At 36.1% G+C, this 17299-nt stretch overlaps 1 protein-coding gene across 3 annotated transcripts in view; it reads left to right on the top strand.

Annotated features, from left to right (window-relative positions):
- LOC122801729 (protein-lysine methyltransferase METTL21E-like) overlaps positions 1 to 17299 on the top strand; it is a 463867-nt gene that overhangs the window by 88761 nt on the left and 357807 nt on the right. For 2 of the 3 annotated variants that reach the window (XM_044071251.1, XM_044071250.1), the window contains exon 2: positions 1717 to 1792. In XM_044071251.1, the coding sequence (XP_043927186.1) occupies positions 1726 to 1792 (67 nt within the window). In that variant the 5' untranslated portion in view covers positions 1717 to 1725. Of the gene's footprint in view, positions 1 to 1716; positions 1793 to 17299 lie in introns of those variants that run through there. The other variant, XM_044071249.1, reaches the window with a different exon arrangement.

Raw genomic sequence — 17299 nt, 5'->3', positions numbered from 1 at the left:
ATATCAATGTTGGATAGCCGTCAAAGCAATCTTGTACCCCCAGAAGTGCAACCATATTTTCCTTACAGCGATGAGATGAGATGTTGATGGAAGATTGTATCATTTTCAAAGGTCCTAAAGTCATTGTTCCTACTTCCTTACAACATGAGTACATTCAGATTTTGCATTGTGACACCTCAGGTTCCAAAGCTATCAAAAGAACGGCAAGTGGACTAGTATTTTGGCCTTTTCTGTCAAAAGATATTGCTAAAGTACTTTCATCTTGTTTAGTATGCAATAGTACTAAACCACATATGCAAAATGAGTTACTTCAGCTAAGCCAGACTCTTGAACTATCTTGGTCAACAGTAGCCACTGACATATTTGAGTGGAACAATCAAAATTACTTAGTGTTGGTAGACTCTTTTTTGAAATGGTTAGAAATCGATCTGTTACCTGACGTAAAGTCCAGTACTGTTATCCCTAAGTTGAAACATCATTTCTCAGTCAATGGTAGTCCCAGATGTCCCTGAAGCTGAACATTCATTAAAGACAGTCCCTGTTGCTAGATCCAGTTCTTATTTTTATGTCACATGATCAGGTCATATTTCTAGACCTAGTGTAAAATACACAGCGACCTGGACATGATTGTTTTATTTGTATTTAGTTCTGTATGATTGCATATCAAAGGATCATTACTATACAATTGCATGTCAATGAATGTTGTCATTTTCAGTGTATGTCAATTTCTCAAAGAGGGAGTATGTAGTACAGAGCATGTGTTGTAACTTGAAGAAGGATTTCCATGTGAGGGAACGTGCATATAAATAGAGAGCATGTGCAGGCAACAGTGCCATTTTGAGAGAACAGCCATAGTGTTAACATGTATGAGTGCAGTAGTCAGTCTGTTTATGTTTATTTAAATTTAAGTTACTAATCCTCAATCCTGATGTGTTTGTATATAATAAGGTTGTTTGAACTGAACTCACAACTGTTCGTCAGTTTTATCCTGACCGGATGAGCGACAATACTAAAAACTGAACATTTGGATTTACTAAACAACTTACTTACACAAAAATGCATAATTAATACTGAAGCTTGAAAGACCTTATTTTATTGCAATATTGAGTGATATTAACAAAAGGTCTGATTTTGATTTGAAAACTCATGACATGTTTTTTGTAAAGTTAAAGATAATTTAAAATGTTCATAATGCTTGGTACCTCACACAATATTTTTACAATAAACATAGTTTAAAATTAGAAAAAAGGGGATGCAACAAATGGTTTGGCTATATCTTTAAATATGGTAAATAGTTACAGGTGAGATATGTATCGTGATTTTTTTTTGTCTAAAGGATAAAAGCTAGTAACACATTGATGTCATTTATTGAGCATCTTGTTAAACTTTCAAATGTTACGATGCACGTGTGGGGGGAGTATGCAGAAAAACAGCTCTTATACAAGAGAATGTGGCTAGGTCTGCCCCTATGAAGGAAAGCGGCTAGATCTATACCTGAAATACAGATTGCAAGTATTTAATAGCTAGCCATCTGAGCAAGTGGGCAAAAAAATGTCAATGCAAGTGAATTAGCACTTTGTGTCTCAGAATACTACTTCCCTGTGTCATTTTCATACAGTGATAATGACATGTTAAATATTTAACTGCCAATGCAGATTTCTATTTTTTTTTTTTTTTTACAAAACTAATTTTTTTAATTTATTTTTCCCTTTCTAGCAATAAAAAATGAGTGTTGCATCACATCAGGCTACAGAAAACTCTTCATTAGTTGAAAATTCAGATAATGAAGAAGGTAAATATTGAATTGTTTTCTATTACTATTTATTTCTGTAAAGAGAGTATGAAGGCATTTGATAAAAATAAGATCTGTTGGCATCGCCATAACCCTCAGAATAAACAGCTACAACATTTCAGTTGTACATAGAGTATCTAAATAGAAATAGTATCTTTGTCTCACCAGTTCTACTTCCTGCTTATCTTCTCAAACCAGATGCTTTTCTACAAATCATCATCTTTTAGCAGTCTACCATGATTTGTGCTTTGTGAAAGAGTGATAATGACTTTTTTCAGCTATCAAGTCTGGTTGCAAATTCTGGGAGGATTTGTGTGTGTGTGTGTGTGTGTGTGTGTGTGTGTGTGTGTGTGTGTGTGTGTGTGTGTGTGTGTGTCTGTATGTGTGTGTGTGTGTGTGTGTGTGTGTGTGTGAGTGTGTGTGTGTGAATGTAGAGGTCAATGACTGTCTTTGTTCTTTGTAGTGGCCATAGTGTTTTCTATTGTCATCCTTTTTCTAATCATGGATAGTAATTATACATATATGGTGCCTGATATGATATGATATGTCTCCCAACTTTCTCACTGAAAAGGCTTTCTTGTTATTACTGAAGTTTCCTTTCCATAGCTGGTGCTCTACATCTGAGGTATTATTGCTGTAAGCAGTATTATCTCTGTTACAGCAACAGGTCACATTTTGGACAGATTGTTGCCAGTGCGTATCCTGGAGTCCTACTTTCACAGAACCTCAGTGCTATGATGGATGGTTATTGACCTACCATAACAAGGTAGTTACAACTTCTAATTACCAGTAGTAGCAGGACTGACAGATGCACAGGAGACCGAAGGACAAGTTTTTGATTTTTATACTGTAAACTTCCTGATTTACTGGTGAGACATACAACATCACTTTGCCATGAACCAGAGTGGAACGTGGGCTTGCAGACTGTTGTAAAATAATGTGGGTGTCTACTTGAGATTGCAGTATGAGGGAGTGTTCCTTTTATGGGGTATGGTTCTGATCTTGGAGGAAATACCATCAGTAGAATGGTATGGGTTAAATACCATCCTTAGATGGACTACAATACATAACCTACAATCGCAAGTAAGTCTTAAAATGTATTTCATGAAATGCATTTTATTCAACAGAGTTCTAGCCATGTATAAGCCTGTATATTCATGGCTTTTATTACAGAAACAGAGTTTCATGTTTTGAGTTACTGTTTCAAATTCAGCATCTCTAGTGCATCTGTATTAAGGTAAAAAAGTTAATGTGGTATAGGAATATTTCTGAACCATCTGCACATTTAAGACGTTTTTTCAGTGGGTTTGTACAATATGCTAGCTCTTAGGCATATCACTTGTACACCTGTTCAGTAAGATCTGCTGTCAATTCATATACTAATTGGAAAATTAAAAGTGAAAATAGTGAAAAATCAGATAGCTACTGCAAATATGGCCATATTAGCTATCTGCAATGATTTACATCTCCAGGAGGGGTAGAAACAAAACACTAGTGACTCCATTTACTCATTGAAGTCTCTGATGTGGTATAGAAAATGGCGATGAGACAGTTTAATACTATAATTTAAAATAAACTAATGCTAAGTAAAATGAGTTAAAAGACTTGTTTAGAGCTAACTTGACAATTTCCGAGATTCATTTTTTCATGTGTTTGACCTTTCTTCTGCTTTGTTTTACTAAAGCATTAGTGAAAGGAATGTTGCATGAGAAGACACTTATGAGGCTATTAGATTTACAACATCAGCAAATATTTCTACACATTGATAATGTACCACCATGAGCTGAAGACAGCACTGCCACCAGTGATTATCTGGGTAGTAATGCTACACCCCCAAAATGCAGCATTTTCCTAAATACAAGAACTTGTCTTGGAGAATTCTCTTCTGCTTCAGTTGCTTTGTTATAATTTAGGCCTGGTCATAAACCTTAACCATATCATTGTACCATGTGGTGTACTATCTGCATCTATGTATAGACTGTCAATACAAGACACCATTTGGAGGGATTTAGTAGTGTACCATTATTTAGCACAAAGGCTGTCAGGACCTCATTCTGGCTACCTTGAGGGCCTGGTCACACTGAATGCATATTTTGTCTGAAATTGACTGAATAATGGGATATATTTAGTCACTTGTTAGAAAGCGGACTAGTTTCACTGTGGAAGAAAACAGGTGATGGACATAGCCATTCTTGCAAATTGCAAACTAAAGTCTAACTGCCATTTCTTATTATGGTTATCGAAAAGGTGATAACACTGAAATGTAAGGATTTTCTAATTAGCTTTGACCGTTTTAATCATTTTCAGTCTGGTTTTAAATGAAGCTTAGAAGAAATACCTGCTCATATTTAGTGCAAATACAAGACAGTGTATTTATAATGAGTGATTAAAGAAATGAGCAGTTTTGGTTCTCAATGAGCTTTCAGTGATATTTAATACACTTCACCATACCATCTTTTTCAACATCCCAAGCTTCTCTACAGACTACTTGGTACAGGGATCAGAAGTGTCATTCTTCTCATGCAGGCTGGATAGAGAAAAAAGTGTGGTATTGTGTTAATATTTAGAAAAAGTATGGTATTGTGTTACTATTTCAGCCATTCTGCCTGTCCTACAAAGTGCTGACACTTTCTGAGTTATGAACTCCTGTTTACGTTGCTGTAGGAAGCAGTAGTAATTGTAGAATTGTAGTGAAATCTTTAACAAATGTTCTTTAACTCTATATTGCTAATATTTAGTATTCTAAACTTGAAGAAAAAATGCAACTTCCACCCCTGTATGTAAATATGGAGCTATACATAACCTAGGGAAATTCAGACTAAGTAAGACCACTATCCCTGGCATTTTAAAGAGTCTTGATAGCATTACTGCAGTACTGCAGTTGACTGGTGCAAACCTACCAACAAATGACATCTGTCAACATGACTTTATATAGAATAAATCGTATATATATTTTTTTTTAATGAATGTGAGCATGGCACTTGATAACTGGCAGCAGCTGTAATATATTTAAACATTGCCAAGGCTTTCAGCACTATATCTCATTTGATAGTAAATCTATGACAAACAGTTATATAAACAGATGGCTTTCTACTCAGTTAACAAACAGAAAACAAAAATGTATAGATAGGTTAATGATGTTTTGGCTTTTTTGGGTAAAATACCCCATAACTAGTCATTTATACAACATCTCTAATTAATGATATTACATACCTTACACTTATTTTAAGGTAACCTAGTAAAATTAAAAATATTATAAGAATATATATATATAGCCGTACATCCTTTGCATTTACAAAATACATCATCATAAAAAGTGGACTCTTCAGCCTAAAATTATTAATTAAATATTTGCCAAGTAAAATGCACAAATACAAATGTATATAAGAACAACTATATTAAAGAAATATTGCAATTTCTACAATATTTAAGCTTCTAGGCCTATAATTCTCACAATTTTCTAAGGGAAGACCTAGTCCTCATTGGCTGTATATTCCTTTGACCAAGAGTAAACATTTGTCCCTTTTCACCTATTAGCCTGGAGTGTACATAAGGTTTGATAAATAGTTACATTTTCTGTCCCGTTTGATTAACTTGTATTTAGAGCTGTTTTTCTTTTTGTTGGTAATACCATCATAGTATTCTGCAATCCTATATACATATTTTCAGTTTAGCTAGCATGAATAAGTACAAACAGCACTTTAGTTGTTTTTTTTTTTTTTGCTCAAATATTTTTTTTATTTCAATTGAAATAACATTTACATAATATTTTTAAATATCATTTTAAACAACTATATACAATATTTACAAGAGCCTGACTTTCAGTTATATACACTGTATGTTATTAAATATAAAATTAACAGATCAGTTATCAGAGATACAATATCGATTATTGCAGAGTGTCCAACAAAGATATAACTTTCTTCCAATGATTATTTACCAATGGCCTGGGATAGATTCATAGTTCTTTGATTTTTATTTCCATCAGTGCAGTTGTCTTCAGTAAAGTGTAGAATTCTTCCAAGGTCGGGGGGTGTATTTGAATTCCACCTTCTGGTTACGCATTTCCTAGATATAGCAAATGTTGTCCATAACAAATACATATTTGTCTTATTCAGGTAGGGACCTTCATTTACATTTAGTATTATCAATATTTTAGTTAAGGAAAAGGATTAATTAAATAAAGCTTGTAAAAAATGATTGATTCCATTCCAGTATGATTTAATTTTATTACATTCATAAAAATATGAATCCAGTCTGCTTTATTTGACTTTTCACACTTCCAGCAAAAAACATTTTTAGTAGTACTGATCTTTTTAATTCTATCTGGTGTTAAAAATGCTCTATGTAAGTATTTCCAGTTAAATATTTTCCAGTACTGTGTGTTAGAGGTATAATTAACTGATAGTAAGATGTTACTTTTAATTTCTTCTGTTAACTGCAATGACTGACCTTTTGTTAAGAACTGCCAGTATGATGGTTTGGGAATTGTTTTATATGTTATTAACTCTTTCTATAGATTTGAAATGGAATTTTTCTTTTCACAACTATTATAAATAAATTCATACAGAAAACTTACTAGATTTGTAATATCTCCAAATGAGGAATTATTAATTAATCTGCATAAATCTTGAGTATACATTAGAATGCTTTGTAAGGTTAACCAGTCCTGCGTTGGAATATTGTAAGCAGGTTTTATTTATTTTTATTTTATTTTACATTTGTTGACCGGGCTAGTCTAGCTGGATATGTGTCCATTTTCAGTAGATATGTATATCTAAAACATTTAATTTATTTACACATTGAAACCAGCATAAGAATCTATTTTGTTCCCAGGAGGTTATTGTTTCCCTATATATTTTGTGAGGAAAGTTTTTAGTGATGGTAAATGGAGTTAAAGGGTCAAACCAAAGTTTTAGATCTATGTTTGCATTGATACGTTTCCTAAAGGAATTGATGTAATGATTAATCAGTGTTGTTTTAGAAGGTTTTGTTATATTATATTGTATACTTATGCATAGTATGTACCAGGATTTGTTTGATTTGTCTACTATTAAACATTTTTTAACAGATTACATTAATTTGTTAATACAGCCGTTAATTCTTTCCAATTGGTAAAATAATTTGGGTTTATCCAGTCTATTGTAGTTTTAAGCATAGATGCTTTTATATATGTTTCTATTTCTGGGAAGTTCATTCCTCCTTGTTTCCAGGGTCTAATGTGATGAGTTAGAGCTACTCTATTCTTTTTGGGATACCATAAACATTTTATTAAACATGAGTTTATTTCTTTAAGAATGCATGTTTCAGGAATTAACTGTATTTCTAATGTTACATATAGTATTTTTGGCAATAAGACCATTTTTATTAATTGCAATCTGTCTTCAAAAGTTAATATAATTTTGTTCCACTTTTCTATATATATATTTTTATTGTTTCAATAATGTTTTTATAATTTATTAATATTGTTTTGTTTGTATTTTTGCATAATACTATTCCTAAATAATTTAGCGTAAGTTCTTGTTTTCCTATGATGGATTTATCTGTAACTTGCATGGGGCGTTGTACTCTATGATGGGTCTGATGAATGATGAGTACAGGGGCACAATGACCTCTTTGGATCTGGATGCAAACCCTTTTGTGATTAGGTGGGCCACAAAGAAGGATTTTCTAACCACTTTGGCAATGTGATTATCAAAGGAAAGATTACCATCTACTTGGGTCCCCAGATCTCTTATTATGTTTTCCGTATTTAGGGGACTACTACCTATGTGGTAGTTTGTAAGTACTTTGTTATTTCCAAAGGGAATAACTATGCACTTTTTGGCATTTAGCTTGAGGCCATGATTTTGACACCAGGTATCCATCTCAGTGAGACTCTATTGGAGGATGTCTGTGTCAGCCGGTGAGTCAATTATAGCCCCTAGTTTGCAGTCATCTGCGAACTTGGTCAGCCATAGTCCTTCTGTGTTTGTCTGTACCTCTGAGAAGTATATGCTGAACAGGAGGGGTCCTAGGACTGAGCCCTGGGGAATGCCACTTGTAACCGGTTTAGACTCAGACCTAGCTCCCACAACTCTCAATATGTGGGTTCTGTCCATGAGCCAATTGGCAACCCATCTTGTGACATAGGGGTTTATGTTCAGGCTGGTGAGCTTGTCTATAATACCTAAATGGGGAATGGTGTCCAAGGCCTTTGCGAGGTCTAGGTAGGCTGTGTGTACCACTTTTCCCTCATCTATACCCTTGGTAAATGTCTCAAAGATGTTCACCAGGTTTAGGAGGCATGATCTGCCCTTAACAAAGCCAAACTGGGAAGGGTCCAGTGTTTGGAGGTTCCCAATGTCTCTGTTAATGAGGTCCATGATGATGCGCTCCATAGCCTTGCACACCAAGCTAGTCAAGCTTATAGGGCGATAGTTCCCAGAGTCTGTTGTGGCTCCGCCTTTGTGGAGTGGAATAACCATTGCTGTGCACCACTCTATGGGTATGTAGCCTGTGGAGAGGCTGAGTTTGAACAGTGTGTTTATGTGAGAGGTTAGTTCATCTTTGAGCTTGTGTAGGATGCAGCCTGGGACACCATCTGGTCCCATTGATGCTGTGTTTTTGGCTTTGGAGAGAGCTATTTTAACCTGAGTGTCTGTGATTTCAGGGGCTCTACATTCTTCTAGTATGAGTATGGGCCCTTTTGGGGGTGAGAGGGGGGTGAAGTTTGCAATGAACCTATCTGCCAGGATGTTGGCAATATCGGTTGGTTCAGTGTATTTTGTGCCATTCTGCACTAACTCTGAGCAGATCTGAGCATTGCCACTTAGATTCTTGACATAGCTAAAGAATGCCTTGTGGTTATCTTTGGAGTCCTTGGCAAGTTTTCTTTCAAAGCTTGCCTTGGACGATTTTATGAGGGATCGTAGTTTCTTGCTGATACTGATCAGGGATGTCTTCCCTTCTTGGGATTTTACTCTTTTCTGTACTAGTTTCCTCCTTCTCTTGTATAGCTTGTTTATGGCAGAGGTCCACCAGACTGGTTTCCTTTTCTTGGAGGAGTGAGTCTTGGTTTTGCTTGGGATAGCATGAGCCATGCATTCTTTTAGGTGCCTGTAGAATGCATTAGTAAAGGATTTTGCAGCTTGTAGAACTATAGTACTATAGTGCCTTTTTAGTGGTTCTGTGACTTTCTGTCAATGGTGTTCAATGATCTGATATACCAGCTTTTGCTGTTCCTCATTGTGAGTCAGCACTTGACAGAAGTCATTTGCTAATTTGACTGCTCATTCTGCACAGTCGTTAACAACTCGCAAAGGTGTAACAGTTTGTTTCACAATGATAAAGTCAGGCATGTCATTCCATGCTGCAGGATCAGCTGTTAGGAAAGATGGGTTTATGTTGACAGCAGTGAACAGATTCATTGATTGTTCTGTTGCAAAGTCAGATAAGGTCATGCCCTGGAAACTGGCAACAGCTTTTGCATTGACTCTTCTTAGGTCTTCCTTATTGGGTGGCTGTTTCAAGGCTTCAATAATGTGCTGTTTCTCTTCGTTCCACACTTGATCTGAAAACAAGGACAGTGCTATGAGATCTTTGCTCAAATACCAAGGGTGTCCCTTGAGCTTTTGCAAAGCAACTTGAGCCATCTGGTTGTCTATGGCTGTAAATGACTTCAATGTCTGCAACAGGCAAAGATCATTGAGTGGAGCATTGCAAGTGTCAGTAGCTGAAAACTATGCCTTAACGTACACTGTCACTGTGAAGAGGCAGATTTGGCGAAAAGCCTGAATTTCATGTGCAGTTAATCTAAACTGCTCCCAGAAGGAGTAGGTTTTAAGGCAGTATATGCCTTTTGCCATCCACCTGGCACAATGGTATACACCAGGTGGAATGAAAACAAATGCTTCACCTTGTGGTTTGTCATTGAGGATGAGTAGTGATAGCTTGAGAAATTCAAGGTAGTCATCAGGAGGCTGTGTTTCACACATCAGCTTGTCTTGCAATAGTGCAACAACCTCATTTCGCTTTTCTGCTAGCCAGTGTTTCTCACAGTCTAACAGGCATCCATTACCCCCAGTTTCCTTAACCAGTGGTGCTTATGCATTCAAGTCAAGAAGTTTCCAGTATTCTTTATATCTTCTAAAAACTGCTATTTGTGGTCCTGAAGATGGGAAGAACATGACAAACAGTGCCATAGAAATAATTTCTAAAATGTGATGTCTGCATGGTAAAAACAAGAGTCATTTCTCAAATGCTCACTGAATCACTGTGATGGCACCTGTGTGCACACCAGTATTGGCACTGGTAGTATCAGAGCACAAACCGGATAGCCATTCTGGAACACCTGGCCAGCTATGCAATGTCTGTACCACTGCTTGTCCCATCAGCTCACCAGTGTTTGATGGAAGTTGGGGTATGTCCAGCAGTTTTTCAATATTTCAACCTGTAACAACAACTGGCATGTAATCAACAAATTCTCCATCACCTTGAGGTAACAGCTTCCCATAAAAATGTGCTTCAAGGGGTGTTGATGGTTGAAACTGCTTCTTTACTTTCTCAGCAATGGATTGTCATGCAGCTTACCTTGCTCTGTGTATTGAACTTGTGGACATGTCATTTACGTCAATGCCAGCCGTTTGCAGCATCGGTGCAACAATATGCATCGCTTGACAAGAAGTTATTCTTGTGTGGTCCAAGCTGGCAACAAAAAGAGGATCATCCACCAGTCATTGTTTTTTGGATACCAATTCAGGCAATCCTGTATCTACTGCACTCAGTTCTTTGACAGGCTGTCTACCAGTTACCAAATTCTGGTGGTATTTTGACATGTTTGCTGCTGCATCATCTTCATTGTCATTTTCATGTTCACCACTGTCTTGTGCCTCTCCAGCTTCTCTGACTGTTTCTTTCAGCTGTTCCTTATTCTTGTGTTTCATTTCTTCTTGTAGTCGTTTTTTCCTTTCTGTCCATTCGTTTTTTTAATTCAATGTCCACTCCACCAATTATCATTTTTCTGTCTGTACGTTGATCTGGTAGAAAATCCCAGTCTTCCTGAATCTTTATCAATAATTCTGCATCAGCATGCCCCACATCAAAAAGCTTCAAAAGTGCATTGCTAAAATCTTTTCTAACTGAGACTGTGTATCTGACTGGTGCTTCTTATTCTTACTGATTCTAGAATGCTTCTCAGACTTTTGAGTTTTGTCACTGCATTCGGCTACTGCATTGTAGGTATGCTAGCTAACTGCCATACCTGCAGAACTTCATCAACAACATCTGAACAACTCACTGAAAGAGTTAACTTGTTGGTTTTAAAATCATAGAACAGTCTGTGTAAAACGTGACTGTTGGTTGGAAGCTGATTTGAGCAAGTTGAGATATTAAGGGCAGGTAACTGCTGGCCAACAAGCCAGATATCAGTAGCAGCTCTGGTTGACTTTCTCACTGAGCTCATGGTTCACCATTAGGGGGACTGGGCCCTCTCAATTAACATTAACACTGCCAGCCACACGTGGAGAAACTATATGAATTGATAAATCCTCAAAAAGTAATTAAATACAATATTTCACTCTGCACAGTGAAAACAGGAAATAGCATAGAATTTTGAACAATGAAAATAGAATTAAATGGTGCACAAGGCTTTAAATAAGTAGGTTGCAGGAGGTTATGGAAGCTCAAGTAAAACTGACTGGAGATAGATAAATACAACACTGGAATGCAATTAGCGGTACTGGAAACAGTGTGATTTTTTTTACATGCTGTGAGCTGTCACTTAATGAAGTCAGACAATTCTCATTTTTTGCATACACACACAACTCACCAAACCTCACATTTTAGAAACCTATGCAAAATGATTAGAGAAAAACATTTTTTGAAATACCCTAATGGGGACTGGCAATGGGAATAGGGCAGTTTTTCTTATTTTCATGAGCAAACTGTTGACTCAGGGAGGAAGGGAGGAATATCAATCACCATCTAGAAGTCCAGCGGTCACTGACTATGACTTTTCTTGCTATCGTGGTTATTGCCCCAGGTAAGACTGCACTAGTCTGCTTGTCATCTCTTTTGTTGCCTAAGTTGTGATGGGTAGGGATCTTTTTTCCCCTTTCACAAGTGCAGTTTTTGTATAGCATTGCAGTGATTCCTTTGTGACACAATCCAAATTACCTCCTCCAACAACCAACTCTTATGGTTCTTACAAGTTAGTCTAGCAGCTAGGTGTTAGCAGTGTCTTGTTGCCCATTTCTGTCCTGTCCAAGAAATGGCAATTGAATAGATATCACAGAACTATTCACACAGAAATGTATTTTATTATTATTATCTATAAGAATGGAAATCTTGAGTGCAAGGATTTAGCTCAGCCAAGATTGTGCTCTCTGCCTGTTGCATTTCTGGTTTATCCTGGTCATTATTTGGACCATACCTGTCAACTGTACAGATTTTCACAGAATGTCCAGATTTTTGGCTCATATTTTTGGTCTATTCCTAATAAAATCTGTGTTTTTCTGACAAATTACTGGAATGATTTGAGGACTGAAGTCACTAATTAATGACATACATTTGAGTTTCAGACTTCAAATCCTTCAGAAAATGTACAGTGGATATAAAAAGTGTACACACCCCTGTTAAAATGCCAGGTTTTGTGATATAAAAAATGAGACCACAATAAATTATTTCAAAACTTTTCCCACCTTTAATGTGACCTATAACCTGTACAATTCAATTGAGAAACAAACAAATCTGTTAGGGGAAAAAATATAAAAAATAAAAAAAGTACACTAAGCTGGTTGCATAAGTGTGCACGCCCTTAAACTAATACTTTGTTGAAGCACCTTTTTATTTAATTACAGCATTCAGTCTTCTTGGGTAGGAGTCTGTCAGCATGGCACATCTTGACTTGGCAATATTTGCCCACTCTTCTTTGCAAAAGCATTCCAAATCTGTCACATTGTGAGGGCATCTCTTGTGCACAGCCCTCTTCAGGTCACTCCACAGATTTTCTATTGGATTTAGGTCTGGGCTCTGGCTGGGCCATTCCAAAACTTTAATTTTCTTCTGGTGAAGCCATTCTTTTGTTGATTTGGATGTATGCTTGGGGTCATTGTCATGTTTAAAGGTGAAATTCCTCATCATCTTCAGCTTTCTGGCAGATGCCTGAAGGTTTTGGACCAAACGTGACTGTTATCTGGAACTGTTCATAATTCTCTCCACCTTGACTAAAGCCCCAATTCCAGCTGAAGAAAAGCAACCCCAAAGCATAACATTGCCACCACCCTGCTTCACCTTAGGGATGGTGTTCTTTTGGTGATGCAAAGTGTTGTTTTTGTGCTGAACATACCTTTTGGAATTGTGGCCAAAAAGTTCAACCTTGGTCTCATCAGACCATAATACATTTTCCCACATGCTTTTGTGAGACTTGATGTATTGTTTTGCAAGTTTTAGTCAGGCCTGGATGCCATTCTGTGTAAGAAAAAGCTGCTGTCTTGCAACCCTACTCCATAGTCCAGACATAGGGAGAATACGGGAGACTGTTGTCACATGTAATGCACAATCAGTACTTGCCAGAAATCCCTGCAGCTCCTTCAGTGTTGCTGTAGGTCTCTTGGCATCCTCTCTGACCAGTTTTTGTCTTGTCTTTTCATCAGTTTTGGAGGGATGTCCAGTTCTTTGCAGCATCACTTTTGTTCCATATTTTCTTTACTTTTTGATGACTGCCTTTACTGTGTTCCATGGTATACCCAATGCTTTGGAAATTTTTTTGTACCCTTCTCCTGACTGATACCTTTCAAAAATGAGATCCATTTGATGTTTTGTAAGCTCTCTGCGAACCATAGCTTTTGCTATAGCAGACAACTAAGTAAATGTCAGAAAAATCCTACTAGGACAGCTGAACTTTTTTGGGGGTTAATCAAAGTTTGTTTAATTGATGGCAGGTATGTATCCAAGAAGACTGAATGCTCTAATTAAATCAAAAGGTGCTTCAACAAAGTATTAGTTTAAGGGTGTGCACATGCAACCAGCTTATTGTACAGTTTTTATTTTGTTATATATTTTTCCCCCTAACAGATTTGTTTGTTTTTCAATTGAATTGTACAGGTTATAGGTCACCTTAAAGGTGGGCAAAGTTTTGAAATGATTTATTGTGATCTCATTTTTTATATCACATAAACCTGGCATTTTAACAGGGGTGTGTACACTTTTTATATTCACTGTATGTTAAAACAAATCATGTTACTCTAGCAACTTTCTAAGCTTATAAGAGTAGTATTTGAAATATGTCCCTATTTTTAGGAATAAAACGAACAATGGATCCAAGCCAACACCAGTAGACCTCGAAGCCTTTAGAAATAAAATTTAATCAAACTGAAGTGCGTTTAGTTTCATACACTTTTCGTCGGAGGCCAAGCTCCAACTTCTTCAGAGAATTTTCAAACAATGGTGTAGCCAATACAACATCAATAAATAAACTCTGTATAATTAAACCCAGTTAATTAATCAATCAATTAAGTTTGAAATTTTTGAAATTTAAAAGCACAAACACGCTCCTAAAATATAATAAACAACAGTTCATAAATGTATTTTGAAAGATGAAACACGTGTGTGTATTCCTATAAAAAGTGTTTAAAATACTTAAAAAATGTTGAATGAAGTAACATAAGTGAGATAAAGTAGATCAAATAATGAAATAATATAATAATGTTATTCCCTATTAGGGTTCCCTTCAAAAATGTACCTCACAACAGTATATAACCCTATGTACCTGACATCAATTAATAACCTATAATATTGGTACATTAATACTGGCAATAATCCGTATAGTTAAGCGCATTTCAGTATTTCTCTAGGTGGCATAAATAGATGTAAGTAATATCTTCTCTCCAAAACGTATATTAAGCAAATATATGCATTGTGTAGGAGATATGCTACATGCACCTAACAAACTATATAGTAATTCGATGAAAAATTTTTTAAAAATTTCATAAATGTTAAAGAACTCATTGTGTATTTGAAAAGTGTGTTCAACTAGTAAACATGATTACAATATGTGTTTACGTGTGCAAAAGCATGCCCACATAAATGCATGTAAACATAAACTCGCATACACATGCATGTATGCGCAAGCAAGTGAATATACACAAACAGTTACACACCCACACACATAACATCGTTTAACAAACACTGTGTGGCTAGAGGGTTCTACTTAATCGTGGACAGGATGTATCAAAGCAACCATTTAAATAGGCAATGTAAAAAGATAGGTAAAGAACCCTATAATAACTTATGTCAAGTATTAAAATTAAGTTATGGAAATAAATGTATGTATGTGCGTATTCATAATGGTAAACTATAGCTAAGCTAGTCTCACAGAACCTCTATGAGGTTAGTAAGATACAATATTATATAAACAGTGTGTTTATATAAATTATGTAATCTAGGCTAGTACTGTTCACTACCTGTCCAGGTTTTTTAATCTCAGAATACATTTGATAGATGTCATTTCATTTATTCCTGGAAATTAGCTTGCGTTGGTTTTAAGTTGCCAAATAAGCTCCCTCCTTTCAAGTTTAAGTGACTCTGGCCCCCCTCTATCATCTCTTGTTAGTTGGTCTATTGCTCGGAACAAAAATTTATGCCCTTCATTCTCACTGTGGTGTCTAGCCAAAGCGTTCTCTAGTTTACCCTTATTAATACAGTTAATGTGTTTATATATTAGTTCATGTAGTTTTCTATCCATCTTGCCAATGTAGAATGCTGTGCAATGAGTGCACTTCGCCAAATAAATCACTTGTCTACTTTGGCAGTTAAACTTGACTTTGGATTGGTATGTTTTATTCCTTATAGTGAAGTTGTTTCCCTCCTCTATATATTTACATTGCCTGCACATGTTGCATTTGTGCATACCTACTATGCTTGTGAACGGCTGTCGGTTGCTCTCTAAAATTCCTTTTAAATTAATTCCCCGTTTGTATGTAATTTTTGGTCGACTGGGGATTATTGCACGGAAGTGGTTGTCATTAGTTAGGAGCTCCCAGTTTTTTACGACAATGTTCCTAATATCAGTAGCATCTAAATTAAATGTCATAATAAGTCCCCCATAAAAGCTAGGTTCACGATAGTTGGTAATATCTAACCTAGCAGGTTGTTGTTTTTCATTCCCATTTAATAAAGGGATATATTCGCCTGCCATTCTTTTGTTTTTGACTTCTTCAAATATATTGTGGATGAATTCTAAAGGGTAACCTCTTTGCAGGAAGAAATTAGTTAAAATAGAGCATTCTTCCAGGAAGTCATCCTCCCTAGTGGTCATCCTGGCCGCTCTCACCATTAGCCCTTTGACCACCGACTTCTTCTGGTGTTTTGGGTGGCAACTACTGAAATGTAGAAACATATTAGAATATGTGTCTTTACAGTAGATCTTGGAAATGTACTTTTTATTGTGGTAGTCCTTTCTTAGGTGGACATCCAAGTACTCTATCATATCTTTATCAAATTTGTGTGTAAAGCTAAGGAAATTAGTGCTGTTATTAAAAATAAATAATAAATTTCCCACTACATCCTCGGAACCTTTCACGAGGATAAATATATCATCAAGGAACCTTGTATAAAAGATGATGTTGTCTTTAATTTGGGTGTTAGTTAAAATAAAAGATCTCTCCCAAAATGCCATAACGAGGTTCGCTAGACTTGCACCACATGAGGAGCCCATAGCTACCCCAATCTCCTGGTGGAAAATCTCCTTGTTAAACATTAGATAGTTATATGATAGGACTGTATCAGTTAATTCTTCTACTAATTTGATTTCATTAGTTGAGGCTCCCAAGATCTCCATCATATGGCCCACCCATTCAATTGCGACATCATGTGGGATGGAAGAGTATAAATCCTTGACGTCGACTGTGACGAAAAAACTATCAGCTAAGAATGTTAAGTTATCGATAGCTTTTAGAAAGGACCACAAATCCTTGCATATTTGTCTCTCCATCTTAATATATTTCTGGAGCATTCTATCTACTACTTTTGCACATGTATACGTAATACTATTCCTACCATCAACAAGTGCTCTCATAGGTGGATTATCTACATTTTTGTGAACTTTAGGCACACCAAAGAGTGCGGGGGTTCTTGGTGCTGGTTGTACTAAAAAATTGTACATATCTCTATCAATTCTAGCCTCAATGTACAGTTCTTCAATAAGTGCCTTTACTCTCATATAGGCCACATTAATTTCACTAGTGGAGACTTTTGAGTAAGTCTTGTTTTCAAGTATATTGTACATTCTACTATCATAGTCACTAATTGACATGATTACTAACCCCCCTCCCTTATCGGGTTTCATAATTCTTATAGGTGCCTGTTTCAAAAGATTTAAAATTGCCCTTTGTTCCCTAGTAATGTTATACTTGTAGTGAAAATGGTCTTTCTTAAATTCCTTTAAGTTTCTCAGATCCATTTCTGTAATATTCTCGAATAAGGATAATAATGGGTGTAAAGGTGGATTATACACACTAGAAACATAAA

Source organism: Protopterus annectens, chromosome 5.part0 (assembly GCF_019279795.1).
Source record: "Protopterus annectens isolate FY-2018-M chromosome 5.part0, PAN1.0, whole genome shotgun sequence".
NCBI classification, from domain to species: Eukaryota; Metazoa; Chordata; order Ceratodontiformes; family Protopteridae; genus Protopterus; species Protopterus annectens.
Note: the sequence above shows the minus strand (reverse complement) of the source record. Positions and strands in the feature narration are given on the sequence as shown.